General features: G+C 40.4%; 1 protein-coding gene across 2 annotated transcripts in view; it reads left to right on the forward strand.

Annotated features, from left to right (window-relative positions):
• FLI1 (Fli-1 proto-oncogene, ETS transcription factor) overlaps positions 1 to 10,585 on the forward strand; it is a 121,404-nt gene extending 110,819 nt beyond the window's left edge. Inside the window, exons 6-9 of one of the 2 annotated variants that reach the window (XM_008074219.2) lie at positions 3,458 to 3,523; positions 5,301 to 5,360; positions 7,350 to 7,397; positions 8,613 to 10,581. In XM_008074219.2, coding sequence (XP_008072410.1) covers positions 3,458 to 3,523; positions 5,301 to 5,360; positions 7,350 to 7,397; positions 8,613 to 9,142 — 704 coding nt within the window. In that variant the 3' untranslated portion in view covers positions 9,143 to 10,581. Of the gene's footprint in view, positions 1 to 3,457; positions 3,524 to 5,300; positions 5,361 to 7,349; positions 7,398 to 8,612 lie in introns of both variants that reach the window. The other variant, XM_008074220.2, reaches the window with a different exon arrangement.
• The last annotated feature ends 1,297 nt before the right edge of the window (positions 10,586 to 11,882 follow it).

An 11,882-nucleotide genomic window follows, 5' to 3' on the forward strand; every position in this document is an offset into this window, starting at 1 on the left:
TAGTGTCCAGTAGTGATGCAGATCATGATATTGATTGCTAACCACTCCTGAGGCCAGTGGTGTGCTGAGCACCATGCTGGGTGTCTATCTGGATATCTCGTTTAGTCTGCAAGGTTGCACCTGTTCTTCAGAACCCCACAGCAAGATGGCAGACCTTAATTCTTGACCTGGGCCTTCCCATCTTCATGCTTTGTCTTCGGAGCAGGAATTGCTCCAAAGACATTGGTTTTCATTTAAATATCATGCTGTGTAGACATCCCCTTAAGCCCCAGAGCTTGTATAGTGAGTGTTTCCAATCTATAGAATGTGTTTGCTAAACTCCATAGCTGGTGAGCCCGGGCTGTCCTTTGTGGATTCAGGTGCCAGTGGGAGGATTTCCCATGAGAATAGCTGGAAATAAAAATGCAAACGGGAGGGAAGCCTGTGGTCTTTGTTACCCTGACTCCACATGCAGCTTGGACGTTGGCTGAAGAATCCAGCTTATGGCACAGCCCGTTGCTGTTTATGGCTTTATTAACTTTACAGAAAGAACACAGTTCAGGCTGATTGCTGGGTGGCCTCCTTGTTTCTGTCACTTCCTGTTTCACCTACAGGAGAACTGTAGGGTTGGTTTGGACTTCCAAAGTCCTCTCAGACAGGTTTCTGCTGCAAATTAGGCCTGGGTGGTGCTGCCCCCATGAAGTTCTGTATCCCTCCTCAGACTCTGAACATTGCAGGAAAGATAGGGCTAACAAGTTACATTTCTGCTATACCACCTTCACACCAGGATCGTTCACTTAGAGTTACAGAAAGAGTCTGTGTTTACCCACCCTCTATGGGTAAGAGGGAATTCTTTTATGCACTCTGTAACTTTTGCATGCCCACTCCATCCCTGGAACTAGAATAAAAGAATAGGAAGAAAAGGTGATAAGAAAACAGTGGCAACTTAACCATGGCCATAATTTGGGCTTTAAAAAATTGGTCCTGTTGAATCGTTACAAAATAACTTGCAGATAGGATTGAAGACTTCATAGACTAATGATTGAGTAGAAAAATTGCTTAGAAAAATTTGAGACAGATTTTATCAGTGCAGTAAGTCAGAAGTCAAGTCACATCTTCAGATGACACACACTGATTCCTGGAACTTAGTAATTTTTTTTTCTTTTTTTGCTTGAATTTGTCACCGTCAATTCCACTTTCTGTTCTATTCCTGTTAGAATGGCCTCCTTTCCCCAGGCACTCAGATCCACCCCACACAACACCACAAGCTCATTCTTCACCACACCCTGCTTTCCTGGTGTTGCTGCATGCCCAGAACCTCCCTTGGTTTCTACTTCCTGTAATGCCAAGGTCACAAAGCCTGATGAATTGCCATCAGCAGGGCCTTGAACATGGCCTCTCTCCTCTCCCTCCACATCCCTCTGATTTAGTCATACAGTTCCACCCATGCTGTCCCGTGACTTCACCTTGGCATCTCACAGCCCACCTCTACCTTATTCCTGCCTACCTTACTTGCTCTCTCCTCTCCAAAGAGGTGCCACTCAAGTTACACAGCCCCTGTGAGGGCCTCTCCAGCCCAGTTCCACTCACTTCTCCCTCCTTAACCTTCAGTAGCCCCTGATGCCTCCTCCACACCTTCAATACATGACCCCTGTTTCCTCACAGTCTTCATTTTTGTCTCACATGTACATGCAAGAACAGGGAGTTTGCTTCCTATTACCCCACATCCACTCTGTGGCCAAGCACGCAATACAGTGCAGAAGTTGGTCCCAAGTAAATTGTTGGAGGCCAGGTCAGCAGCCTCCTCTCACTTCTAGAAAAACCCTTACCAATTCTCACCTTTCCTTTTGCTTATGCCGACATTGCATTAACTCTGCATACCTCTGCAAGGCGTCTCAGAAAATGCCCATCAGAACCTTCCACCTCATGCCAAGCTAGTAAGCTAGTTGGTTTTTCATTTGTTTCGTTTGTTTTTAAGCAAGAAAACTCTATTGACAGGAGGAATCGTGAAAGAAAAAAATGTCAAAAACAGACAACTTAAAGGGGTTGAGCTGTCTCTCTTTTGTCCCCTTCCCTGCCCTTCCTCCCCATTCCCTTCCCCGTCACTTTTTGTTTTGCTTTTCATGCCAACTGCTAAAGACTGTAATTTAAAAACTGAACTGGCTTTTCCAGAGCCATGAGGAATGTGCATCTGCACGTGGATTTTTTCCACAAGAAAATTGTCCCTGTCTTTTGGTTCTTCTTAGCCAGAAACAATGAGGCCAGGCAATGGGATGAGTCCATCCATCTTCCCAGTTCTTGCTCTAATTTGTCTGAGGGGCTCAGAAGGGGCCGAAGGGGATGGTTTCTGTTTCACCCTGTCAGGCTGCTGTTTGATGAGGTTTGTGCTCCATTTGTTTGGATGGTTTTTATGGTTTCTTTGTTGTTCAAGGAAAGACTTTGAAAGTTATAATTCTGTATTCTTAAACTCTTCTGTTATTCCTGCTCAGTGTCTCAATGGGACTCACACCACAGGAAAGGAAATGAGGGAAATTTCCAGCCAGTTAGTGAAGCAATTTCTGAACACATTTATGGAGGCATGTGGAATCTTGCAAGAAGGAAGTTGCAGTCATAGCTCAGGTTCCATGGAGTATTCTCCAAGACAATCTAGAAGCAAGCCTCTAGTCTTCCCAGGCGAGAGTCTTGTCTCCATTCACTCATTTCTTGATCTGGCCCTTTCTCCAGCCACACCTCTGGCCTCTTTCCTTTCCCTGTGGTCATCAGACCCAGCCCTCTCCACTATCAGTGGAAAAACCTGAGAGCCCTAAGCGAGCCTGGAATGTGCTCATCCCTCTGAGGCCTCGTCCCACAACATCGGTGTACTGAAATAAGAGCTCTAGTCAGCCCCCCAGGAATGACTCAGGTCTAGGCTTTGAGGCATTCTTCTTAGGGGGCTTTTCATCTGAACATCACCCATCTCTTCAGAGATGCTTGCAGGATTTTGCTATGTAGCTATAGACTTTTTTTATTTCTAACCTTGTATTAGTTTATATTTGCAGAAAGCTTCAAAATGTGCTTTACATGTGTTATTTCATTTGATCATTACCATAGCCCCATAAGGTAGATAAATTATCTAAATTTGTATTTGTTTATTAAAGAATATTGAGACTCAGAGGAGTCTTATGATTCATTCAAGGTCTCATAGTAAATAACACCAGGGAGCGAACTTGAACCAATCCCCTGACTTCAAATTCAGTATTCTTCCCATTACTTCAGGTTCCAGATAAGACTGAAACCTTCACAACATCACAGTGTTAATGTTCCATCCACCACCCCACTCCCAACTCCAGGGGAGAGTACACTTCTGGAATTTAGTGATGCTTAAAAAGTTATTACTGAATTAAATTTAATTTCTCTTGATCACTAAGAGGCAATCTTCATGCAACTTCTCTGAAGAGCAGGTGATGCTAATGTACCCCTATTTGTTGTTTTTCATTAGACCCTTCTTATGACTCAGTCAGGAGAGGAGGATGGAGTAATAACATGAATTCTGGCCTCAACAAAAGTAAGTGAATGTCATATCATTCTTTGGGAGGAAGACATTTTTCTGAGAATTGGGATAGAAAACAGGATCAGGAGATAAAGGAGGATAGGAACAAACATTTTTCCCTGCTTTTTGAGCAAACATCAAAATTAATTGCCAATTTGGGGCCTGTCTGTAAACCTACTCCTTGAAAGATGATATGGGATTTTCATTGAGACTTTTGAGTTTTTCATTGCTCTTGGTTTTAGAATTTTTGCAGTTGGCAGTTTTCTTGGGACAAGGTTCTGTATGAATGAAAGGATTTGTATTTTGTTATTTAAGTTAGGATAACAATCCTCCTTGACTTTTCTTTCCTAATTGTCAGGGCTTAGTCATACTAATTTCCTTATCCTTATTCCACAAAAGACTGAGTGGGAAGATAACCCAATGAGGAGATGGTAGGGGTCTAAGACATCATTTGTCCACCACGTGGTGAGGTGGGTATATGTTGAGGTCTACCCAATATCTCCCATTAAGGAAATAAGGAAAGAGAATGACTCATGAACTCCTGAACCAGAGTGTGTCAAACTTGCTGTATCTGGAAAGCAAAATATCCAGTACATGAATGGGTCATTAAGGAAATTATTTAAGAAAGAGGTTGGGATTACAAATTAATGCCCAAGCAATTACCAGAATCACTTTCGACTACATTTATTAACTATTGGTTAACCTTGCACACAACACTTGGCACCATAGGATTCACAAAGATGAATCAGACAGGGACTGGGCCTGTAAGCAGGAGAAGGAAATTATGCCCACACACAATTCTTCTCATGTGGGTGGTATCGAGGAAGGTTTTGTGGACCTGGTAGCATTTGAGTTAGCTCTGGAGAGAGGCAGGATTTGGACCCAAGGAGACAGGAAGGACAGACACTTCCAGTACTGGTGAGGACTGGGAAAGACATCAAGTTTGGCATGTCTGACAGTTAGTGAGAACCCCAGGTTCCCAGAGTTTAGGATGTGTGATGGAAAAGAAATCTGTAAAGATAAGAAAGGGGTTGTGAATAATGCTATGAAGATAGACCGTAATTCTTGAGGCAACAAAGAATCACTGAGGTTTTGAATGGAAGAGTGTACAGTGGGTCATTGGGGAGGAAGAAGAGGGACAAAGACACCAATCAGACAAAGCCACAGATCACGCAAGAAGCAACAAAGATCTGAAATGCAGAAGCAATGACAGAATGGAATGGGTGTGTAAGAGAAACCACAGAGGGAAACTCACATAACAGAGAAATATAGGAAGAAAGTGATCTTTGCTCAAATGTCACCTTCTCATTGAGGACCTCTCTACATTTCCTATTTAAAAATAAAATCCACAATCTCCATACCATTAGACATGTTTACTTTTTTAAAATTTGTTTATCACTGGGTATGATGGCTTACGCCTTGAATCCTAGCAATTTGGGAGGCTAAGGCAGGAGGTTCATTTGAGGCCAGGAATTTGAGACCAGTCTGGGTAACATAGAGATACCCCATCTCTAAAAATAAAAAAAAAAGTTTATCATTGTCTCCCCCATTAAAATATAAGTTCTACCAGGAACTGCTTGTTCACTGCTGAACCTCCAGCATGGAGAACAGTACCAGCATGTAGTAGATTCTAGATAAATAGTCATAAAATAAAATGAATAAATGAGTCCGTGTAGTGCGGGTGAATGAATGAATGAGAAAGCACACTGGACCTCTTTCTGAAGGGTGCCTGTCAAGGTGAGTCTCCCCTCATGGAGATTGCCCTACTGACCACACTTATTCTCTTCCATAGGTCCTCCCCTTGGAGGGGCACAAACGATAAGCAAGAATACGGAGCAACGGCCCCAACCAGGTACCTGTCCAGGATGTGCAATGACTTCTTTGCTTCCTGTGCAGCTGTTGATTCCACATGGTCAAATGATGGAGGATTTAAACAATAAACTGCATATGTTGCCTCTTTTTTTTTCTCTCAAAAAGAGTCTATATATAGTTCGCTGTAACAAAGTTACAGATACTGAAATCAAGTAGAGACTTGTTAAGTATCAGGGGTAAAAGGAACTTAAAAATGAAACGTTCCAATGCCTTATTTTGTCAAAAGAAGAAACTGAGGCCCAGAGAGGTAGTCATTTGCTAAAAGTCACACAGCTGATGTATAAGGGAAGTAGAGCTATAACCCCAGACTTCCAAGTTCCTGTCCAAGCCTTTTGTGCTTAACCAAATCTTATTTTCAAATACTCCCATCCTGTGATGGATCTACTTAACAATTTAAGACAGAGGAACTTTTAAAGTCATAGACTTGGAGATTCAGTATTGGAGCAGAACTTAGAGACATCTGGGTCTATAACATCTTCGTCTTCTGCTTACCTCATCTCTACCTTACTTATGGCACAACAGGAGTTGACTGCCTAGTGGGTTTAATGTCACCATCTGAGCTGAAGTGCCTTCTCTGGAACTTGCACTCAAGTTTCCTACTTTGCCCTCTGCAAAATTCTCTCTCCCTTCTATACGAAGGCCCTCTGTATACCTGAAGACAGCTGCTGTGCCCAAGCCCCAGCTTCACTATGTCTTCTTATGTGATGCAGCTGAGATTAAGTTTGAACAATGTTTGCTTTGGGATGGCAAACATTGTTTTGCACCCCACTGTAGACTGGAAGGTTAAGAAAAAACTTTCTGACTGTGAAACACAAGTCAGATGTAGGGTTTTAAAGAATCTCCAACAACAACAAAATTAGGCATCACCTGCCAAAAATATTCTCATTATCATACTAAACGTGTGGATGAGAGAAGGTGGATTAAAAGGTCTTAATGACTCTTGAAGCTAATTCATGATTGTAAGTAGAAACCCAAAAATCATATTGATATCTTAAAAATGGCAATTATAATTATAAAAATAGTGAAATTATACAAAATATTGGACAATATGGCCAAGTTGAAACACAGCTCTCGACCATGACTTCTTCAATTAAAAACAAGATAACAAAATTCACCTAAACCAATATTGCAAAGATTCTTTATGGCTAAATAATCACATAAGTTTTAAGTAAACTGAGATTTTAAGAATAGTCATTTTATAGCTAAAATACACATTCTGGTTAATGTTGACATTTCTGAGCTTAAAATCACAGTGTTGTACCAGAAATGAACCGAGGTATCTAGTAGCCAAGCCCACTCATTTTGCAGGTGAGAAAATTGATAGCCAGAAATTGTCCAACAAGTTATTTGTTTATAACATATCTAGGGCTAGAACTCAGGCTGCTTGTTTTCCAGCCATTTTCTAATACTAAGTCAGAAAAACAGAGATTTTTTTATGTTTTTAGTGTTAGGTTGAACTATTAAAAACTAGTAATCACCTGGGCCCAGTGGCTCATAGATAAGGCAGGAGTGTTGCTTGAGCCCAGGAGTTCAATACCAGCCTGGGCCACATGCAAGCCTCAGTCTCTATAAAATTAAAAAGTAAGGCTAGTAACCACAAGACTGCCTTTAAGCCCATTGAATAAGCTATCCCTTAGCTTATTCTTGGTATGACTGAATGTTAGCCAGTTCCTTTCCAAATGTTTTCATTATTTTGCTTTGGGTAATGACAGCATAATCTACAAATTTCAGATGTCAAATAAAGTAAAGCAATGCTGTTACTATTCCATGTTGTTTCTGTAATTATTGAGGTGAAGACCATAACTGTCATCAAGATCGTTGGGGCCCGCAAATATAAGCAGTAAATTTTTCTGAAATCTGTCTTTCCTATGATATTGAAATAAAAGTATAAACCCTTGGGGTTTTCTTATTGTTGCTGCTGTTATATTTTTAATAACACTGAAACAAATTTCCTTTTTTATTTCCTTAGATCCATATCAGATCCTGGGCCCGACTAGCAGTCGCCTTGCCAACCCTGGTGAGTTTACCTTGGCCTGCAGGCCTTTCTTTCCAGAATGTTCCATAGCTTTGTGAAGTCATAGACTTCTGTCCTAAGTCCAGATACCTAACTGAGGAGTAACATGCACATCATTCCTTGAACTGTTCAATATCTGTTTCTATAGCGTGCAAAGGAGAGGTCAAGTCTTGTTATTAGGTGGCAATGTTAGCTGAGGATGACTATGGAAAACAAACACATTAGCACTGCATATCTGCACTGAGGTTGAGATTATTAATAAGTGGTACAGGTAGACATTTCAGTTGGGAAAGATGGGGAGAAGGAAACAATTCCAAGAACCTCTCAGTTATCCCCCTCATGCAAGGTGCAAGTAAATAAATATTCCAGAAGTATTTTATTCCTGATTTTAGAAAATGTTGCAGAGTTATATGGCCTTATAAATGTTGCAGAGTTATATGTCTCTGAAAAGTTGCAGATAAAGTAAATTTGACAATGTCTTTTAAGGATTTATTATTAAAAAATAACTCTCAAGAGGGTTCTTCTAAGCCAAGACCATCAAGATTGGGAATGAATAGACTCTTGGCAATGTAAGGTCCACACATCATCTTGTCCCAGGAAGTCTTCCTACCTGTTCCTTAGTGTCTGACCATTCCTGCCCAGAGGAAGAAGAGGCTAACTAGCATCAATGTTCCTGTTGTTTTCCTCTCTGCTCAACCTCTTCCCCTTAGAACTTAGAGGTGAGAGCCAAGCTCTTAGGACCCTGTCAAGGATCAATTCAAGTCGGGTCAACCTAAAAGCTAAAGCTGACAAGACAGTATTTCTATGACCCTGACTCTCTCTAATACTGACAGGCAATACTTTGGGGGACTTCTTCAACAAGTAGAGGTTAGTAGACCTTTATAGAAGAGATTCAAAAATCTTGCCTCACATTCCAGAGCTTTGGGGAGATGGTACCCACCCAAGATCACACAGCTAGTTCTGGGCAAAGAACTCTTACCCACATTCCATTTGCTAGGTCGTGGGGCACATTATCTTAAGAGCTAACCTTGCTTATTATGCCCTTCTCCGTGGCAAGCAGAAAAGCAAATCAACAGTGCTGATAAGGGGTTGTCAAACTGATCCCAATGTAAAAAGGATTTCTTACAAAGGGAGAAACTCCCTGCATTTAAGGAGCCAAGTTCTGACTTCTCCAATATGAGATATTCTGTTTTCTCCCATTTACCTCACTGCCTGCAGGAAGCGGGCAGATTCAGCTATGGCAATTCCTCCTGGAGCTACTCTCCGACAGTGCCAACGCCAGCTGTATCACCTGGGAGGGGACCAACGGGGAATTCAAAATGACGGACCCCGATGAGGTGGCCAGACGCTGGGGGGAGCGGAAAAGCAAGCCCAATATGAATTATGATAAGCTGAGCCGGGCTCTCCGATATTACTATGATAAAAACATTATGACCAAAGTGCATGGCAAAAGGTATGCCTACAAATTTGACTTCCACGGCATTGCCCAGGCTCTGCAGCCACATCCCACTGAGTCGTCCATGTACAAGTACCCCTCTGACATCTCCTACATGCCTCCCTACCACACCCATCAACAGAAGGTGAACTTTGTTCCTCCCCACCCATCCTCCATGCCGGTCACTTCTTCCAGCTTCTTTGGAGCCGCGTCACAATACTGGACCTCCCCCACTGGGGGAATCTACCCTAACCCCAACGTCCCCCGCCATCCTAACACCCACGTGCCTTCACACTTAGGCAGCTACTACTAGAAGCTTAATGACCAGTGACCTTCCAGCCGAAGCCCATCCCTCACACTTCCTGGATACTCTGGACTCTAAAGGACATATGTGGCCTTGAAGAAAAAACGAAACTGGATGTTCTTTCTTGTTGACTAGAACCTTTGTAATTGTTTTTTTAAAAAATCTTTTTTAATGTTGGTAACTTTTGCTTCCTCTACCTGAGCAAAGAGATGAATAATTCCATGGGCCAGTATGCCATTTTGGATTCTCAGTCTCCTAGCATCCTGTGAGTGGAATATTTAGATTACTGGAATGGTTATATCATGGTTCTGAGAAAGAAGCTGTATATCTTCTTTATGTTTTTATGACCAAAGCAGTTTCTTCTCAACACACGGGTCTCATCAGTGTAGGGTTCAGTACAATAAAGAATCATAGACTTAACTGGTCGTGTTCTGGTTTGAGATTTAGTGAAAATAGAGACAGGGAGCTTAAAATTTTACTTTAGAAGGAACTAATTCAGTGGATGGCAGCTGGAACATTGGTTGTAAGGCCAGTGAAGTTTTCACCCAACTGGAATTTGAAAGAAAGAATGTGTGTGTATTTAAGAAGCCATGGGCATTGCTAAATTTCCCTCAGTGGGTGATGTGCACTCAGCTGACCATTCTCTCTAGAAATAGTCAAGATATGAACTAAGAAATGTTAATGCAAATATGGACATTCCTGAAAGACAGAGAACTAAATAACTAATTTTTTTTTTTAATGATGACAGTGAGTCCCAGAACTTTGAAAAGTCATAGGGATTTCTAAACTCAAACAGATTCGCAAGCGCTGTGCGTTTGTCAGACCATCAGACCAGGGTCAACCAATCAGAAGGCAACTTACTGTATAAATTATGCAGAGTTATTTTCCTATATCTCACAGTATTAAAAGTAAATAATTAAAAAATTAAAAAGAATAAATAAACGAGTTGACCTCGGTCACAAATGCAATTTTACTATCAAATCAGTCGTTGTTATTTTTTTAAATGTAATTTGTACATCTTTTGTCAATCTGTACATTTGGGCTGTTTGTACGTTTTTATAGCTGGTTTTTTAAAAGCATAATGTGACTATTGCTGAAAAGAAAACAGGACATTTAAGTCACTGACTTTCAAGAAAGAGAAGCACTGGTACAGTTATTTATCAGGCATGCACAAGCAAGGAAAGTCAATCCATTTAGCTCTTTAATGCTTTGGAAATGTTTGTAAATAACAGTATTGCAATAATCACAACTCTGAAAGGAACAACCAAACTTTCCCTCGTGGAGATGAGGGATTTCCTGCTCTATATATGCAATATATTTTTTAGACATTAAAGTATATATAATTTTGCAGGTAATCGTTTACTTTTTTAACTATATTAAGTGTAAGCTGACAACTGTCAATGAAGACTATGTTGTAAAATAATTTGACTAAATAAATTGTGCCTTCTTCTCTCAGTACTGAGGACACTGTTTTCTTATTTACTTCCCATTAGGTCAAAAGGTTTTCCCAGGGGAAGTTTTCTGTTTACTTCTTACACTCTCAAGAATGTTTCAAATGTACATTCTACAGTACAGCAGAAGGTACAAATTGATGTAGTTGGCCATTGACTTGCTAAGCCATGGTGTGGCCATGTGCTCTTTGAGCTATGGCCAGACCATGTTTTCATAAACTTTGGCCTCCTCCCCTCCCTTGGAGAGGTAAATCTCCTCTTTTCTCTCTCTCTAATTTACTTTCTAAATAAACTATATTTTTTAATCTAAAAAAAAAAATTGATGTAGTTTTTCATTGTTGTTGGTGATGCTTGCAGTGATATTTTTTCTGTTATTTAAATCTTTCTCCAGCCTACAAGGGTTTTATAAAATGATAACCAGAGACACAGTTCATCTATGTCCAAGTCCCAGCACAAAGCAGACATGTCCACCCAGACTTGCCATGAGACTTCACTCTGTGGCCGGCCTCCCCAAGCACCTCAAGCCTAGATAGCCAACATTCTGATACTTCAGCAGCCAATAAGAGTCCTGCTTCCTTCCGGTCCCTGGCCAGGATTTTATGGTCCATGCAGATTTTTAAGGTCTTTTTTTTTTTGCTTCCCAAGGAAGAAACTTGCTTTAAATTGTTTGACTATTAAGTAGGTTGTTTTCATTTCCTTTATTTTATCATGAAAAAAAAAATGAGACCCAGAAAGTCCTTGATGTTGCAAGGAATTAGACTCCCAGATTGGAAACTCTTTAACCTTCCCTGGGTAACACTGAGCACCTTCTAGACAACATGTCTACTACCTAAATAAAATGCAGGGATGTGTTCCAGTACTTTGGTCTCCAATTTGGTTTTTTGGTGTTTTTTTTTTTTATGTTGCAGTCTATCATTTAAAAAACATGTAAAGCACATATTCTCAATATATGCACATTGAGCTATAAATCATATATACAAGCTGTTACATTATTATTATTATTATTAATATAAAACAAGCACAAAATAGAAATTTTGAAGGATGTTACAAAATAAATTGAAACTGGAATTCTAATGTTTTCCTCCTATTTATTTATATTGCATGTCCTCTGCTGTTAAATTTGAAAAAAAAAGTTAGTCTTTAGTGAAGTAAGTATTATGTGTGCATATATGGGTTTTTCTAGTGACTTTTAAGAAAGGAGAAAATAAAAAGTTGGTATTAGAGGCCCCAACATAGAAAGAGAAGTGATGAAGGCCAGGTATGTTTAAGAATGCCCTGGCTGAATTCTTTTACAAATC

Source organism: Carlito syrichta, unplaced genomic scaffold, assembly GCF_000164805.1.
Source record: "Carlito syrichta isolate Samal-C Ts95f unplaced genomic scaffold, Tarsius_syrichta-2.0.1 Scaffold316376, whole genome shotgun sequence".
NCBI lineage: Eukaryota > Metazoa > Chordata > Mammalia > Primates > Tarsiidae > Carlito > Carlito syrichta.